General features: G+C 36.2%; 1 protein-coding gene across 1 annotated transcript in view; it reads right to left on the reverse strand.

Annotated features, from left to right (window-relative positions):
• PYGB (glycogen phosphorylase B) overlaps positions 1 to 18,760 on the reverse strand; it is a 70,303-nt gene that overhangs the window by 19,140 nt on the left and 32,403 nt on the right. Inside the window, exons 7-15 of the mRNA XM_031951005.1 lie at positions 15,573 to 15,655; positions 12,869 to 13,012; positions 11,292 to 11,384; positions 10,363 to 10,509; positions 9,197 to 9,360; positions 7,881 to 7,995; positions 7,279 to 7,380; positions 4,581 to 4,728; positions 1,364 to 1,422 (exon numbers count right to left, since the gene is read on the reverse strand). Coding sequence (XP_031806865.1) covers positions 1,364 to 1,422; positions 4,581 to 4,728; positions 7,279 to 7,380; positions 7,881 to 7,995; positions 9,197 to 9,360; positions 10,363 to 10,509; positions 11,292 to 11,384; positions 12,869 to 13,012; positions 15,573 to 15,655 — 1,055 coding nt within the window. The remainder of the gene's footprint in view (positions 1 to 1,363; positions 1,423 to 4,580; positions 4,729 to 7,278; positions 7,381 to 7,880; positions 7,996 to 9,196; positions 9,361 to 10,362; positions 10,510 to 11,291; positions 11,385 to 12,868; positions 13,013 to 15,572; positions 15,656 to 18,760) is intronic.

Here is an 18,760-nt window from a genome sequence, read left to right on the forward strand (position 1 = left end):
TGGCGTTTGACTCATGGACATCAAAGATTGTTGGACTTCAAAACCCTCAGGAATCATTGGATTCTCTGAGACATGGGACTTGAAAATCCTCAGGAATCATTGGATTCTCTGAGACATAGGACTGAAAACTCTCAGGAATCATTGGATTCTCTGAGAAATGATAAGACTGTTACAACACTTCAAAATCTGCTGGAATCATTGGATTCCTAACACATAAAAAGACTTTTCAGGACTTCAAAACTCAGGGGATCATTGGATTCCCTGACATGTGAAACAATGGACAATAGATTGGTTTTGGACTATCTCTTGGCTGCTGAAGAAGGTGTATGTGTGACTGTTGTTTACATACCCACCTTCTAGGACTTCTGGTGATCTTTTCCCACACCATGTTGATTTATATTGTTTGCTATTCCGCTACTTGCGTGTACAATTCATGTTTGTTACACCACATTGAGCCTTCACTGACTGAGGGGAGGGTCATCCCTAATAGCCTCTGCGTTATTGCTATGTGCTTGTGTAATACCTCCCATGCTGATGGGTTTGTGCATAAGACCCTTCAGCCCAGAAACCCGCTAGCAACCCCCATTTCCCTTTGGTGCTTTTCATCTCCCTTCCTGAGATGTCAGGTAGGGCGTGATCATCTCCTTTTTAGTGCTTTCACCGCCTTTTCTGAGATGTCAGGGAGGGCGTGATCATCTCCTTTTTAGTGCTTTCACTGCCTTCCCTGAGAAGTTAGGGAGGCTGTGATCACCTCCCCTTGGGGGCTCTGATTTCCCTGAGGAGTCAGGGATGGCATGACCACCTGTGTTCTAAAATAAAAGAAAGCGGGAGATGTAATGGGCTGAGGTTTGAGCTGATGCACTGAGGTCCCAAGTACATGAGGCTAGATAGTAATTGAGCTATACTCTATTAATATACATGATTGGATAAAGAATGGTCCCTGCCCACTCTCCGTGCAAGTCCTGATGTGTTGTATAGGAAATGACGATTTTGGTGGGTGGAGGCAGAGAGAGAGAGACAGGAAGAGAAGCTGGGAGAGATTGGGCCTGGGTTCCATGCAAGCAGCTGCTGGTCGTGTGGCTGCTGGTCGAGCTAGCTTCTTGACTCAGCTGCACACATTGCTATCGCCGATTCTCTTCCACCTCCGATCCTTCTTCACTGAGAATAAAGACTGACGATTTTCCCCTAACCTGAATTCCTGTCTCGTGCTGATCTTAAGATACACGATCTTCACAGTAACACCTAAGGGACCACCTACCAAAGCAGTAGATATGGAATGGACAAGCCATCTAACTAACATACAAAAGGATTATACTCTTTCCATCAAGGAAGCAAAATGACAGAAATCCAAAGATTATCTTACCTTTCCTCCAATCATGACAGTTCTTGGTACAAAGGATTTGCCTGGGTCTTTCCTTATTCCTATAGGGTTAACAAAGGAGGTTAAAGTGGGGACAATTACTTAAAAGGTCACTTCATATTACAGCTTTCTGATAAAGCTCTTTGTTCACTACAACATAGTTTAAATATACAATAGAAGAGGAAAACATCAAAATGCTACAACTAAAGAAAGGATGGTTATTCCATATAGATGAAACAAAATATGGCACAGCAATTGCAACTTAACTTGATTGGAAAAATTATTTTCTTCTCCATATGATAATGAAAAATAAATTCATTTCCTTTTCTTTATTGTGTACTATCTGAGGTTATTAAAAATATGAGATAAACATAAAGTAAATCAGTCACTGAAAATATAGATTATATGTGTAATTTTTCTGAGTGAGTCATTTCAACAACTTTAAAAAGAAGATCTGGTCACAAAAATCTCATGAGAAACTCAAAAGTAATTTAGGAGATGTTCAACATTACCTGAAAGCTCTTGAATAGACTTAAAAGAAAACACCAGTGAGAAAATCTACCCAGAACTTATTTGCATTTCAATTTTTTGGAGCATTTTAAATTAGGGCCCAGAGTATTGACCTACTCACTGCCATTCAGATAATAATTGATACAGCCAGAATTTTTGTACTCAAGCTCTCTGGCTTCACATTCACAGCTTAAAGATTATTTAGAATCACACGCTCAGATAATTTTTTCATACCTGCAAAGACTCTTAGAGATATTTCCCTCATTCCACAAATGAAGAAACTAAAGCCCAAGAAGTTAAATGAATTGTTTTGGCTTTAACAAGCAAAAGAGCCAACCAAATTAAGTTTTCTGATTTCAGATTCTTTTTACTAGATCACTGATTTGGTATCTTAAATCCATTAATCAAGAAATAAAAAATAAGCTAATATCAACTTCCAGGCCCTATTCCAAAGGTATTACATCAGCTTCAACCTGGGCCAAGGGAAGAACAGTCTAGCAAGATACTGGAGTAGTTCTATCACACTATCAAGCTACAGTTGCTGAAGGCCCATATACCATAGAAGGTAGAGAGAGCATTAATCATAGAGCAAATCCATTGCACAAAGGAAAACAACCTAAGGGCACCAGGAAACCTCCATCAAAGCTGGACTGAGAAAATTACAATTCTTATCAGTAGCCAATGAGGATTAAGGAAAGTAAGAGCTGTGAAATCACTTCAGCCTTTAACTAGTCTCTTTAAGCAATGTCCCATATGCTTTTACCAGTTTTCCTTCAACATACTATAATAAGTATCTAGGATTTATAAAGCACTTTATAATTTTTTAAATTTCATTTATAGTTCCCTAAGAATTATAAGAGATATTATAATTCCCATTTCATATGTGAGGCAACTGGTTAAGGGAGGTTGTAATTTGCCCAGGGACATTTTATAAAAGCTGGGGATATGAACCTACTTTCTTGTCTGAAAGTCTAGTCGGGGTCCTATCTGCTACAAAGCACTGACCCTAACCAATGTATCTTTTGTCATATTAGGTATATGTCTGCAATGTGATTTGTTTTACTTTGGGCTTTGTCATAACACCACTTAGTATGGTGCCTTGAAGAAAGTAGAACAGAACACTAGCCCTAAGTCAGAAGGGCCTGAGTTTAAATCTGGCCTCAGATGCTTACTAGCTGTGCAATGTTAAGCAAGTCACTTAACTCTAACTGCCTCCAAAAGAATGAAGCTACTGGAACTTAACTGACTGAACTGAAAATTGCTCTTAACGTTCACAATGGGCAATAAAAACATCTTTATTTTGAGAAATATACATCAATGTCATTGAGATGTTTATATATCTGACTTGTGGCAATTCTTATTTTACCAATAGGGAAGCAGTAGTCCCAAAGAAGTTCCAAATAGCTGAAAGACCCATATTAACCAACTCTAAATAGTTTTAAAAGACCAAATGCTCTATAAAATTCAAATGCAAATAAAGCACATCACTGTTTCACTGTGAAAATATGTTGGACTTTAATTTGAAGTCATATTCCTAGAGTTCTCCATAGTGAAATATATTCCCCCTCTTTCCAACTTACCTAAAACACTTATTCCAACCCTTTGGTTTCCAAGTACCTTTTCTCCCTGAAACCTTTCCTGTCAACTCTCATCTTGGTAATATTATTCTCTTTTCTCTGAATTTTCATGGTATTTATTGTCCACATCTTTATATCTTGGGATTTGATTTAAAACTATCTTGTATTCTTAATGAATTATTTCATTATGTAAATTTCTGTAATTTTGACTAGATGTTTTAGTTCCTAAAGACAAAAACTGTTTTACTTACTTTGTATTTTCTTCAATGTATAGAATTGATAGGAACAAAGCACATACTCAATAAGTACTTTCTAAATGAGCATTTTGATAATTTTTTTCTGGGCATTTTTTGTCTAAATATTTTATTTAGAAAGCTGATATCCATCTATTTACTGATAGACATAAAAACTTTCAGTTCCACAAACAGTTTAAATAGATCACAATAAATTTAATTTTAGGAAAACAACATGCTCTCTCTTCCCCTAGGGATCACTAAAAAGATCCGAGACCCACAAAAGTCATCCTTCACACTCTGCCAAAAGACAGATTCTAATTCTACCAGTGGAGAAAAAGTAAGTACAACTGTTCAACATTAAGGTAACAAGATCTGATATTTATTAATTAGAAAATGGCAATTTAACTTAAAAGACAAACTTAAAATTAAGTCTGTAAACTATTAGCTGACCCCACTAGGAAAAAAACATCATTTAAATATGGAATTTGAGGTCATACGCACAAAAAAAAAAAAAAAAGAAAAAAGAAAAGAATTTGTAATGTGAATCTCAAACCCGTTACTGTAACCTTGGTATGAAATGAGGTAGTTGGTATAAATGATATCTAAAATCTCATTTCTAGCTATGACCTTAAAAATAAAATACATGTCTATTATCCCAAACTACCCCTCTTTTTGATATGATCCATGGTCTGAAGGGAAAACTTCATAGGTCAGATAACAGATAACAGATAACAGATGACAAAATCAAGTGAAAACTGAAGAGACCTAGGAAACTTTTGGGAGCAAAAGGGCCTTTGGAAGAGGAGATTATGGAGGCTCTGTTCTTTTACACTGCCCCAAACATGAAATAGGTAACACCTGACTGAGACCTGAAATGCTAATGACATCAACACTTACGGTTGTACAGAGTGATGATGTGTAAGCAGTTCAGCAACTGCCTCTTGTACTCGTGGATTCTCTTCACATGAACATCAAACATAGAGGAGGGATTTATTTTCACCTTGTATTTCTGCTCTAGGAAGGCAGAAAACTTCAATTTGTTTTCCTGGGGAGGAGAAAACAGAGGGAAGCCTTTGACTTTTTCCTGATTTCCTTTTTGCCTGGTAAATACTATAATGCTGCCCAAATGATAGCTTTGAGGATTCAGCTATTCCTATTCCCTATAATTTTTGATTCAGCCGTGATACAACATCTTTATTCATTTTGCTAGAAATCCAACAGGTATGGAAAAATTCATAGGTAGTCAAAGAAGAGGAAGGGAGGCAGAATATTGTAAGGCTTGAAGATCAGTACTGAGATGAAAAGATTAGACCAAAAAGCAAGTGCAGAAAGAGATGCCAAAATAAAAAGGAACCACTGAATGGTAGAAAAAAATGTGAATTACAGAAAATGAAGAATTAAGAGAACGAGGAAAAAGCAACGACAATTTTAAAATAGAAAGTATTACTAGCATTACATTAAGTTAAACATTTAGAAAAGAGAAATCAATTTTGCACTACAATTTTTTTTTAAATGGAACAAACACCATCAGATATAAATCAATGAGGCAAGAATTCTGTTGTGTTTTATTCCAAGGTAGCTATATGTGGATTGTTTTTGGTTTGAAAGGCTTCAAATTACATAAATTCAGCTTTTTACTAAAAACTGCCAAAGGTCACACTATCAGTAAATTTTTAAGATTAAACCTGGCTATACCAAGAGACCACTAAGATATACTTTTCATTTTATTTTTTTAATTATAGATTTTTATCTTCAAAATATATACATGGATAATTTTGACATTCACCCCTGTGTTCTAATTTTTCCCCTCCCTTTCCTCCACTCTCTTCCCCAGTTAACAAGTGATCCAATATACGTTAAACATTCTATACATAATTCCACAAATATCATGCTGCACAAAAAATATCAGATCAAAAAGGAAAAAAATGAAAAAGAAAACAAAATGCAAGCAAACAACAACAAAAAGAGTGAAAATACTATGTTGTGGTCCACATTCAGTTCTCACTGTCCTTACTCTGGGTCATCATAAGACCATTGGAACTGGTCTGAATTACCTCATTGTTGACAAGAGCCATGTCCATCAGAATTGATATACTTTTTAACCAACAAAGCACATAGTCTAAACTACTATTATTTAGTGATTTTCCATAGCTATAGTATAACTTCACTTCAAAGTAAAATTTGTGCCTCTTAATCTGACAAACATTGGAGGCATCTAGATGGCAAAGTGGACAAAGCAAAAGATTTGGAGTCAGGAAGATCTGAGTTTGAATCCTGCCTCAGTTACTTACTGATCCGAGTTCAAATTCAGCCTGAGAAATTATGAACTGTGTGACCCCAGGCAAATCACTTAATCTCTCCTTGTCTCAGTTTCCTGATCTGTAAAATGAGATACCAGCACCTATTTCAGGGGGTTACTATGAGGATCAAATGAGATAATTTATATAGGGTAGTTTGCAAATCTTAAAGTGCTATATAAATGCTAGCTACTACCATGTGTCAGGAACTGTGCTGGGTGTGTCCCTGCCCTCAAGCAGCACAGCTCTCCTTCATGTTCCACGGGGATATATGCATAAAAGTAAGAAATTAAAAGAATATGTAGAGCAATACAAAACAATTTCAAGAGGAAGACAGTGTAAATAACTATGGGCATAAAGAAAAGTTTACATAGGGGACACCTAAGCCATGCTTTGAAAGGAGGAAGGGATTCTAAGAGATAGAAATGAGGAGGGAGTGATATCCAAATATGAGAAAATTAATTGTGAAAAGGGCAGGAATGGAAGATGGAAGGTTATACATAGGAATTAGCTAACAGTCCAGTTTGGTTGGGAACTTAAAAAATATGAAAAAGAATAATGTGAAATAATATTGAGAAGGATAGGTGTAAGCCAAACTGCAGATAATTTTAGTCAAAGGTATGTATTTCTCCCAGAGTCCAAAGGAAACCAATGAAGAGTAGGAGAATGACGTAGTCACACCTGTGCTTTAAAATATCAAATTTGGCAACTACATGAATGAACTGACAAGAGACTGCAAGCAGAGAAGCAATTCCAACAGTTCAGTTGGAAGGTGATAGAGAGCTGAGGGTTTAAACAAAGGGAAAAGCAGCAGACAATTTAAAAAAATGTTCCAAAAGCAAAATAGGTCAGATTTATGAACTGATTCAAGATATCAATGGAAGTTAAGGGAAAGGAAATAATCAAGATTAATAATATTGTTAATTAAGATTGCAAATCTGAGTGACTGAAAGGATTGTTGTGACCCAATAGAAATAGGGAGGTTTGGCAAAGGAGTGGATTCTTCCCCTCATGTATTAATTAGAAATAAGAGAACAAAGTTCTCGGCAAAAAATTTGTTTTTGTGCAAGTATTACATATTTATTGACCAATCTGAATGAAGTGGTTGCTCAATGTTTTTTTTTTTTTTTAACTGAAGCTATTATCATAGTCCAAAGGAGTAGGTGAATCACTAAGTTTCAAATGATTTCATAACTTGTATATGCTAAAAAACATTTGGGAGTTAGGTGGAAAAGATGGGAATTAGAGTAATTTAAAGTGAGAAAATTCCAAGAAAACTTTATTCACACTATTATTACCTGTTTGACTTTGGCCACATCCCTGATGAATCCTTCATCATTGACTAATGGTAAAAGCTTCTTTAGCTGACTTAAATTAGTGAGAAAATCTTCTCCAATTCTCTAGAGAAATGCAAAAAGAATTGTTAGAAGCAGTTGTGCTTTTTGATAAACTGTAACATAATCAACATGGCATTCTTATTAATGCTGTTGAAACAATCATTTGTGTTGATGCATTTCCCCAATTTTCACATCCTTTTATAAGTGCCTACTCCAAGTTATTTAATTAGCTGATAAAGCAGGTCCACACACTTTAAATTCAGTAACTAATGGAGGCTGATCTTTTCTCTTACACTTTAACCAAAGACTGTAACCTTACCATGCACTCAATGCTACAAACTTTAGAGCAAGTCACTATGCCTACTATTAGTAAAAATAAACTGCCCAATTCAAAGATGAGAGATTTTTTTTTTAATTTCAAATAAAGACTTGAAGCAAAAAGAACCACTATTATACCCTCTCAACTACAAGAATAACCAAGATCTAATCCTGCCATGTTCTAAAACTGCCCTCATTTCTATTGTCTGTGAGTCTTAGGGGTAAACATTGTAAGATCAACTGACCTCCACAATGATCTCTGCTAGACCTGGATTGCACAACAGTAGCCATCTTCTGGGAGTAATACCATTAGTCTTGTTCTGGAACTTCTCTGGCTCTAGTTCATAAAAATCTTTAAAACTAAAAGACAAAAGAAAAGGATAGGAAGGAAAGGTTATAAAATGGTTTTGTTTGGAACAGGATAAGAAAGAACTCCCAAGCAAGACTCCTTTATTTTTTTTTGCTTAAACAAAGGCCTCCAAACTCAAACATACATAAAACATCCAAGACAGAACTTCTAAAAATTATCACCCTCCATCAGCAAAACACTTCATTTATGTAAGTATAAGTAGGACTCATAAAGGTAAATTACCTGGCCAAGGTACTGTGGCATGTATTCTTTACTCAGATTAAACAAATGTGAGTAGGGCCCCACTTTCCTGGTGAAGGAAAGATCTGACTATGTGTACTATATATAATCTCTCTCACTAGTGGAACTTCTTGGAGGCAAGGGCATTTTTTCTTTGTATACTTAGCACGGTTACTTGCGCATAAAAGTCATTTACTAGATATTCAGTTGAGGTGAACATTGTTTTCAGGCAGGAAAAGAAATACAGAAAGGTTACATCATTGTGGCATAGTGTGAAGTGTAAGGTATTTGGAGCCAGAAGACCTGGGGGTTCAAATCTGGACTCTACTTACTATCTGGGTTTCTTAGACAAGTCATCTGATTTCTATTAGTCTCAATTTTATCATTAATAAAATTAGAGTTAGTCCAGATTATCTCCAAGGTCCCTTCCAGTAGGAATGTTCTATGGTCTATATGAAAAAGACAAGTCTCTTACCTATTAGTATTCCATAACAGGGTAAAACAAACTGATGGTTTCAATTATTTGTGGGCCAAAGTCTAACGTTAGCCATCATCTATAGCCACAATCTCAAGAGAAGCAAAGGAGGATAAGGGGGTTGAAAGAATTCCTGCCCACCTGATGAGATGGTTTCTTTGTGTTTAGGGCTGGAGAGGCAAACACATGTTACTGGTCAACACTAAGACCACTTGTACCATAGCATCATCAGTCTTAATGAAGAAATACAAGAACTTTCATTTGAGGTTTGACCCTTAAAGATATGTAACTTTATGTGATTACTTAAATCTTGGATCCTCCTGACCTGCCTTCTCTACTCTACTGAACTAAATATGTATTTCATTATGTGAATTGATTGTTTTGTATGTAAACTATATGGTTCAATTCATATGGCATTCTTGGTGACACAGAAGTGGATTAAATCAAAGGCATGTGCCTGAATTTAAATTTAATACATGCATTGTACAGGCACTCACACAGAATGTTTCACAATTTCTGAGTGAATTCTTGCTACTCCGTTGACAGCGTGGGACCCAATCACACAAAGATGGGCCATGTTAATCCTCTTACAGTCTCCTTCCTCAATCACAGACATCCTCCTCAGTCGGTCCACATCCCCAGGAAACATGGCAGCTACATTCTGTTCCCAAGATATAGAGAAACATTAGTGACCTCCCTCTCTGAACCCAAAGCTAATGAGAATAATGAAATATCCCATTATCCATATACACAGAAAGGATTTTCAGCTTCTTCCCCCTAAATCACAGACCATGATAGAGAAAAATGGCAGGCAAATTATTCCCAAATACCTTAGGAGAGTTGACCATATCACACCACTCAATAGATTCTAAATGTTATTAAATATTTTTATCATTCCCTGACAGAAATTTTAAAAAAACAGACTTAAGACTAAAATTTTAAAGTATCTACATTTTGCTTTTTCATAAGCTGCTGAATTCTACAAGGTATAGTAGTTAAAATACAGAATTTTGAGTCAAAAAACAGATTTCAAATCTTCCCTTTAATATTTGTTAGCTGTATGACTCAAGGCAAACCACTTAGTCTTATATGCCTGAAGTAATCCCTTAAACTTATCTATTAAGTTGCTGACAGATTACAAATATGTAGAAAAAGAGAAATCCCACACTACAAATTTCCTATGCAGTCAAAAATCACACATTTTTCATGCATTAAATGATATATGCAGGACAGAAACCTACTACAATAACAAGGGATAAAAACTAAATCAGTACTACAGTAGGTAATCCAAATCCAGTGTTTAATCAGGTATGGGATTCCTTCCGACTCCAGGGAAAAAAAAGAAATGAAAACTGGCATAAAACTTCCTAAACAGAGTTCCTACTTTAATATTATGACAGCCATTTCAGAATTCTATTGGTAGGGAGGGAACTGCATCAGGAGGTCTATAGCTTGATGATTAATTAATGACCCCTAATGGTACTATAAGAATACTCCTAAATATATTCTGGTGGCTAAAATAACCTATAGCCTTTTACATCAATTCTTAGAATTCATTTAAAGGAGAATAAGTGGAAGGTAATCCCCTACCAAGACCAAATCATCTTCTATTTTCCTCCCTTCCTTCCCCCTCAAGTCATCCCTCTCAGAAGGGCGGCCTTACATCCAAGTGCTTCTGATTAACAGCGTAGATAATCTCCAAGTGTCTTGGCAGTAGCTTCTCAAACATCGAGACCGGCCATCGCTCCAGGGCCTCGGGAAGGACAGTGTGGTTGGTGTAGGCACATGTTTTTTTAGTGATCTCCCAGGCCTAAAATGCAGATTAGAAGACTTAAATTAATGGCAAGAAAAAAATGTCACCTCTTTCTTCAGCAAGCTAAGACAAATGAAAACTCACGAGGGAGGATTGGACAGATCCAACTGAGAGGATGGGAAAGCTGCCCCTGTCTACAGGCTCACACTGAGGCTACACTGCCCTCTCCTGCAGGCTAAGGGGTACAGCAAGGCTACCCAGCCACAGGCATTTCAGAGAGAATACCTACAAAATGCAGGCCGTTTGTGGCCAAGATGGGTGGTTCTGGTATTCTATAAAGGCAGGAAAATTCCAAGGAGGACTTCACAGATTGATCATTTCTTTCCTAAGGGAAAAGAATCTACACAGGAGCTTCAAGGCCCCCAATATCTGGATCATAAAACCCAAATACACAGTTACTTATTCTCTGAGGTTTCTTCCAATTAATTCTCTACTAAATAACTAAATAATAAGATGCAAGATCCAATGTGTCAGAATCCTTCTCCACTCCCCAAATGATCCGCTTTTCTATTACACTCATACTACTCAATAAGCCTTTCTTCCTTTCATTCAAAAGAAATACTTCGGAATTTTTCTCCTTGCCCACCTCTCTCCCAAGAACCCTCTTAACATCAATCACAGTACTACCTCCTATCTCACAGAATCAAGATGGGAAGTAATTGAGAAATTCACATGGAAATGGTAGTATTTAGATAAGCCAAAGTAGTCATGCTACACTTTCAGAACAGAGAAAGCACCCACCTTCTTTCCTTGGCCCCACCAGCATGTCTTGTTCTTACCTTATCCCAATCCACCTTTTCAACATCCACTAGGATTCTCATGAGCTCTGGAATAGAGAGTGCTGGATGGGTATCATTGAGCTGAATGGCAACCTGGAATTGAAATCAACAATTTTGTGCCATATTCCCATCTTTCTTTTGTAGTTTAGCACAAGGACCACAACAGAAACAATGGGAGTTACTGACAAGAAATTCAACTATAGCAAATGAACCCTAGGTTGTCAGGGAGCCCAGGACTGAGGTAATAATTTAACATGACATTAGGACACTAATCTGCTACTTTACCAGGAATGTGAGTTGAGGACTAAAGAGAAAAAAGCAGCTTTTTCCTCCTGGCAGTAATACCACTATTTGAAGAGTATATATCTGGAGATGGGACACAAGATTCTAAGCTGGAGCTGGAAGGCATCTCTGAGGTAATATAGGCCAACTCCCTCATTTTCTAAATGCGAAGATTCAGGAAGGAAAAGGTCAGTAAAGTCAAGTAGGTCATTTCAAGTCACACAAATGGTAAGTGGCAGAATTGGTATTTGTATCTAGATTCCAAATTCCAAATCCAAAACTCATCTTACTGTATCACAACTCCCTGTGTCCATTTAAATATATCCAAAAATAGCATATTTTGTCATACAGTCATTTTTTTAGTTATGTCTGGCTCTCTGTAACCTCTTTGGGAATTTGCCATTTCCTTCTCCACTCATTTTACAGGTGAGGAAACTGAGGCAAACTGGGTTAAACCCAAGGTCACACAACTAGCAAGTGACTAATGCTGGATTTAACTCAAGACATTTGTGTTCTTAAATCCAGGCCCAGCACTTTACCAACTGAACCATTTAGCTTCCCCATATACAAGAACAATGGATGATAAGTATCAGGTAAGGCTAATTCATCATCATTTTGATGTTGTTGAATAGTAATAATAATAGTAATAATAAGTAATAATAAGAGGATGAATAAACACCTATAGTAATTTCTTTTTCTTAAAGTATTTCATTTGTGATTCTGAATATTTAAGTAATTTTTAAAACACAATTTTTTATTTCATTTTGTTAATTTCTGTCTCCAAAAATTATTTTTTTTATTATTAAAGCCTTTTATTTTCAAAACAAAGCATAATTTTCAACATTCATACTTCCAAAACCTTGTGTTCCAAATTTTTTTCCCTTCACTTCCCCTCATTCTCTCCCCTAGAGGTCAAGTAATCTAATATATGCTAAACAAGACAATTTTTTTTAAAAAAAGAAACAATAATCACATCATTTCCCAAATACACTGGGATTTCCCAACATAAGTTAAAAAAGACCAAGGAAACAAATTTTCCTCCTTAACCTCAACTCCTGGGCTAAGACACTGACATAAGCAAGGGAGGTTTCCAGGAAAGTAATCAAGTGGACAGAAAGCTTAGACAAAGAAATAGATTTTCTGCATTTGTCCTCACATTCAATAATAGACAATGAAATGAATGCTGTGGTGTGAACTGTTAACTTGAAGAAGTGGGAATGCAGACACATTACATTATGCAAAGAACAAAGCTAAAAAAAATTGTCAGTTACAAAGAATTTTAGGTCCAAGCCTACCTTGTCTGGGAAAGTTTCAAAAGAGGTTCTCACTGGATCCCGGCAGCCAAATTTGGAAGATTTGAAGCGGCGAATGATATCTTGGAGAGTAGCAGCCACCACAAAGTACTCTTGTTTCAGTCGAAGCTCTTTACCTTCAAAAAACTGTATAGAAAGAAGTCTCTCTATAATTTGGGCGTGAATTTCGCACTCTGCTGAAGAGGCAGAAGTAAAGTGGCCAGTTATAGCATTCTGGCTAAACCCTGGAGAAGCCATGGGCCAGCTAAAGCTTGGCCATCACAATTCTGATAGGGACAATCATGGTAACAACAGGGCTGTGTAATACTTTTCCAAAGTTTCCAAAGTTTGTGACATATCCCACTTGTACCGAACAGTTCTGTAAGGTGATCAATAATACTTCAAGTATTATCAGTCCAATTTTATGAATGAGAAACTTGCTAAATTGTGAGAATTACTCTACCCATTCTCCCAGTGGATTCCAAAGTGGAGAATAATCTCAAGAAGACTGTGGTGTGACCCCAATGTCTATGTGATCAGCGGCTGGCAGAGGAGGAGGATGGGTGAACCCTCACTTGCTCATCCTCCTCCTGCCCCCAGGTCACCTTTTGGCTGCAGCAAATGCCATCTGGAAGGCAAGTCAGCCCTCTAGGGCAGCAAAGCCTTGGCCCCTCCCGCTTTCTCATCCTATGGAGTCGGAGTCTCTTACGGGATGAATGGGCATGGACTGGTAGTGATAGATCAGGCACCCAGGCTAGCTGGGTGACCTGAGCAAGTCAGTAAACCCCCCCTCTGCCTCAGTTTTCTCATCAATAAAATGGCAATTTTACACCTTACAACAGCACCCATCTCACAAAGTTGTTGTGAGAACCAAATGAGATAACACATGTAAAGGACTTTGCAAAATATTATATAAATGCTGGCTGTTGTTCTTAGTATCTTGCCCTACACCATTCACAAACTCAATATTACGCTGGACAACTCATTCTCACTCACCTCAAACATCCACTCTGTTGCCAAATCTTGTCCTTTCTATGGCCACCTCTTGAATCTGTCTTCTCTCTACTCACCAAAGCACCAGCCTAGGTCTGACCCTCATTATCCCTCACCTGAAATACTGCAAAGGCTTCCTACTTGATTTCTAGGTCACTCCCCCATTCCTATCCTACACCTGTCAATCTACTTTTCTTAACAGGCAGTGTTGGCTGACCATGGCACCTTCCTATTCAATACATTCCAGCAATTCCCTATGGACCTTAGGATCAAATACTATTTCATCTTTAACCTCTCCTTTCTAAATTTCAATTTGTGTTTTATAATGTACATAATAACTAATATAGTGGTATGTGCACATAATTCTAATTTTAAAGTAAGCAAAATACATATCTATGTACATATGTATTCAAAAATTTTTACAGATAAAGGCATACAATCAAAAAAGTTTAGAGATTATCACTGCTCCATAGCACGTTACCCTAAGGATAAAATTCCACAGATAAAGGAATTTCTATACCTCTTCTCTAACCGTTATGGTGGTCTGAAAACCCTCTAAGTTACCCCATTCCAAAAGTTTCCAGGACTCTTCTGTTACTGTTATCCTTTTTTTCCCATCTGGGATGGAAAATTAAGGTTGGAATTTAAGAGCAAACCTACCAAATTCCCTGGTCAACCATAAAACCTTTACAAGAAATCAAGTACTTATGTTTTTCTTACAGATCTACTACCTAAAGAAAAATAAAACCATCAAATAGTTAATCTTAAGAATAATGACTATTAAAAAAAAAAAAAACCTCAATTGCCACAATGAATACTCCAAAAAAAAAATGGAGCCATCTACTATAAATAATTATATTATATTAACAATCAAACTAATACTTAAATCTTCAAAATAGTGTTTTAAAAGATGATGATCCTATGGGATACATGAAGCTTCAAAACACTGTTCTCTTCCTAGCAAAAGCAGAACTTACATGGCAAGGAAACTTGCATACATCAGTGGAGTCAGGGAGAACTTAATAAATGAAAGAAGTGAAGGCCAAATATTTTAGGAATTTGACCAAAAATCATAGACACGTCAATGCTAGGACCCAGAATATAGGCTAAGAGCCAAGGGGATTTAGTTTCATGCTCTTCAAAAGCCTCAAAAAAAGATGGAACAGAGCCACTTCAAAAAGAAATGAAAATATTACAATAGGGCTGCTAGAATGTGAGGAAAAATATTTACTGACAGCACAAATAGACTCAAAATGCATAGGAAAGCAACACTGTTCACAATTTACAAACTCCTCTAATGGACCTCTAATTGGTATTAATGTGACACTGACACCAATGAAAAGCACAAAGGTCAGCAAATTCAAGGCCTACTGACCTCTGAAGATTTCAAAACTTTGCATTTCAATTTTTATTCACTTGAAAGATGTGCAGTGCTCCCAACTTGATACATCAAAGTCTTGTTTTTTTATCACATCACTTTCACTGCCATAGATTATAATCTGTCTATAGTTTGTAGATTGAGTGTTGCCCGAGGGCTTAGAGTGCCAAAGTGACTTACCCACGGTATTTACCCCAGTGTATTTGAACTAGTCCTTCCTGATTTCAATTCTGTTCCCTGCAGTGCAACGTTGGTCTATAAAGCTAATAATTAACGTATATGTAATGTCTCTAATATGTTTTCAATCTAATAAGACTAAAATAAATTACTACTCACATTATCATTTGGATACAAGACCCGGGAAATGTTTTCAGCCAGATTTCTATCCAGGACAGCTTGAATATAGTCTCCCACATTAACTAGAGGAAAAGAAATCTCAGCATGAATATGAATTTTTTTCAAATTACAAATATAGCTTTATCAGATGTGGACATTATTATCTACTAACCTCTATGTTCTTATAACAGTCCAAGTCAAAGAAACATTTCTGAATAGTATGTCATTATAAGTCAAAACTAATTTTTTACCTTCATTTTAGGCCCATCTTTAAAATAGTAAACTTTTTGTATAAAATTCTTGAAAACAAGAGATGACAATTAATTAATAATGAGCTTATGCTAATCGTGAAGACCAAAATTTGTCTAGTTCTGTGAATCTAGCAGGCCAAAATATGAAATGAATTGGAGAGAATTTTTTTATTTAAAAGAATTTTTAATTATTATTATTTTTATTTATTTTTGCAAGGCAATTGAAGTTAAGTGACTTGCCCAGGGTCACACTGCCAGTAAATGTTAGGTGTCTGAGGCCAGATTTTAACTCAGATCTTCCTGACTTCGGGGCCAGTGCTGTATCCACTGTGCCATCCAACTGCTTCTTGTGGAGACTGTTTATGCTGAATTTGGAAAAAAAAATTATTTCTGAAGTATAAATAAATTCTCTCTCTAAAACAGAACATAATAGGGCTAATTTGAAACATTTCTAGTTATATAGACTGTACAAAGAACCTTCTGGACTTCAAAATAAACTCCATTTATAGATAAGGATAAAGAGAATAAAATGATGAAAATCTGGCCCAATTCTGAAGAATGTGATAATAAAGGGTTAAATGGGGAGCATCTAGAATGACCCAATTATAACTAGGGACAGGCATTACACCTGTGATATCATTAGTATTGTGAACTTCCTTTCCTAATGCAGATGAATTGCAGGTAATACCTTCTCTGCAACTTACAGTTTCCTAAAAAGATTAAGTGACTTGCCTCCGGTTCACAAGGCCTGTATGTGTCATAGGCAGTATCTGAATGCAGCTATTCCTGGATCCAAGACCTGCTCTCTATACATTAAAGTTGGACCAGGTTTAAAATCAAATTTTCTACCTCAAAGTATGATAGTCTAAATAAGTTAACTGCAAAAAGTATGACAAAAGCAGAGAATTTCAGAGCTGGAAAAGATCAAAGGAATTCTAAAAAAGAATCCTCACTACAAAATATATAGGTAAGTGATTTTAATCGAAGACTTATTAGAACTCACTATCCTCCAAGACAGCCAACTTTTGGCAAGAACTAACTGCTAGAAAGTAATTCCTTACATAAAAGGGTAAATTGATTTGTTTAGTTCTGTCCTCTAAGTCCAAATATAAGTAACTAATCCTTCTACGTGACAATCCCTTTAACACAGAAAGAAGGCTATCATGTCTACTTTCTCATCAAGTTCTTTCATCTGCAGTACTGATTCTTCTTTTGCCATGTGCTTAAAGCCCTTCAGTATTATAGCTGCCCTTCTCTGGATGTTCTTCAGAAACCTAATGTAGTTGTTAAAACTACAATGCCTAATAAAGAATGAAATCATTAATAAATTAGAGGAACATAGGATAGTTTACATCTCAGACCTGTGGAAGGGGAAGGTCTTTATGACCAAAGCAGAACTAGAGATCATTACTGACCACAAAATAGAAAATTTTGATTATACCAAACTGAAAAGTTTTTGTACAAACAAATCTAATGCAGACAAGATTAGAAGGGAAGCAATAAACTGGGAAAATATTTTTACAGTCAAAGGTTCTGATAAAGGCCTCATTTCCAAAATATATAGAGAATTAACTCTAATTTATAAAAAATCAAGCCATTCTCCAATTGAAAAATGGTCAAAGGATATGAACAGACAATTCTCAGATGAAGAAATTGAAACTATTTCTAGTCATATGAAAAGATGCTCCAAGTCATTATTAATCAGAGAAATGCAAATTAAGACAACTCTAAGATACCACTACACACCTGTCAGATTGGCTAAGATGACAGGAAAAAATAATGATGATTGTTGGAGGGGATGCGGGAAAACTGGGACATTGATGCATTGTTGGTGGAGTTGTGAACGAATCCAACCATTTTGGAGAGTAGTTTGGAACTATGCTCAAAAAGTTATCAAACTGTGCATACCCTTTGATCCAGCAGTGTTACTACTGGGATTATATCCCAAAGAGATTATAAAGAAGGGAAAGGGACCTGTATGTGCACGAATGTTTGTGGCAGCCCTTTTTGTAGTGGCTAGAAACTGGAAACTGAATGGATGTCCATCAGTTGGAGAATGGCTGAATAAATTGTGGTATATGAAAATTATGGAATATTACTGTTCTGTAAGAAATGACCAACAGGATGATTTCAGAAAGGCCTGGAGAGACTTACACGAACTGATGCTGAGTGAAATGAGCAGGACCAGGAGATCATTATATACTTCAACAACAATACTAGATGATGACCAGTTCTGATGGATCAGGCCATCCTCAGCAACGAGATCAACCAAATCATTTCTAATGGAGCAGTAATGAACTGAAACCAGCTATGCCCAGAAAAAGAACTCTGGGGGATGACTAAAAACCATTACATTGAATTCCCAATCCCTATATTTATGCACACCTGCATTTTTGATTTCCTTCACAAGCTAATTGTACAATAATTCAGAGTCTGATTCTTTTTGTACAGCAAAATAATGTTTTGGTCATGTATACTTATTATGTATCTAAGTTATATTTTAATATATTTAACATCTACTGGTCATCCTGCCATTTAGGGGAGGGGGTGGGGGGGTAAGAGGTGAAAAATTGGAACAAGAGGTTTGGCAATTGTTAATGCTGTAAAGTTACCCATGTATATATCCTGTAAATAAAAGGCTATTAAATTAAAAAAAAAAAAAAAAAACTACAATGCCTAAAATTGAACCCAATATGATAGATATATTCTGACTGGGGCAGAAGCCAAGTTATATCTTGTTTTAATGTAGCCTTAGATTGCATTAATGTTAAGCTCACAGTTCATCAAAATTTGTAGATCTTTTTCAGATGAACAACTCTCCTACCCTATATTCAAAGAACATAAATTAGTCATTTCTTTTACTTATTTAAATTTCTTATTTGTGAAACTTTAGTTGGGAAAAACAAAAAAACTCAGTTTTTTGAATTGGGGGAGTAA

The sequence above is a fragment of the Sarcophilus harrisii genome, chromosome 2 (assembly GCF_902635505.1).
Source record: "Sarcophilus harrisii chromosome 2, mSarHar1.11, whole genome shotgun sequence".
Classification (NCBI taxonomy): Eukaryota; Metazoa; Chordata; class Mammalia; order Dasyuromorphia; family Dasyuridae; genus Sarcophilus; species Sarcophilus harrisii.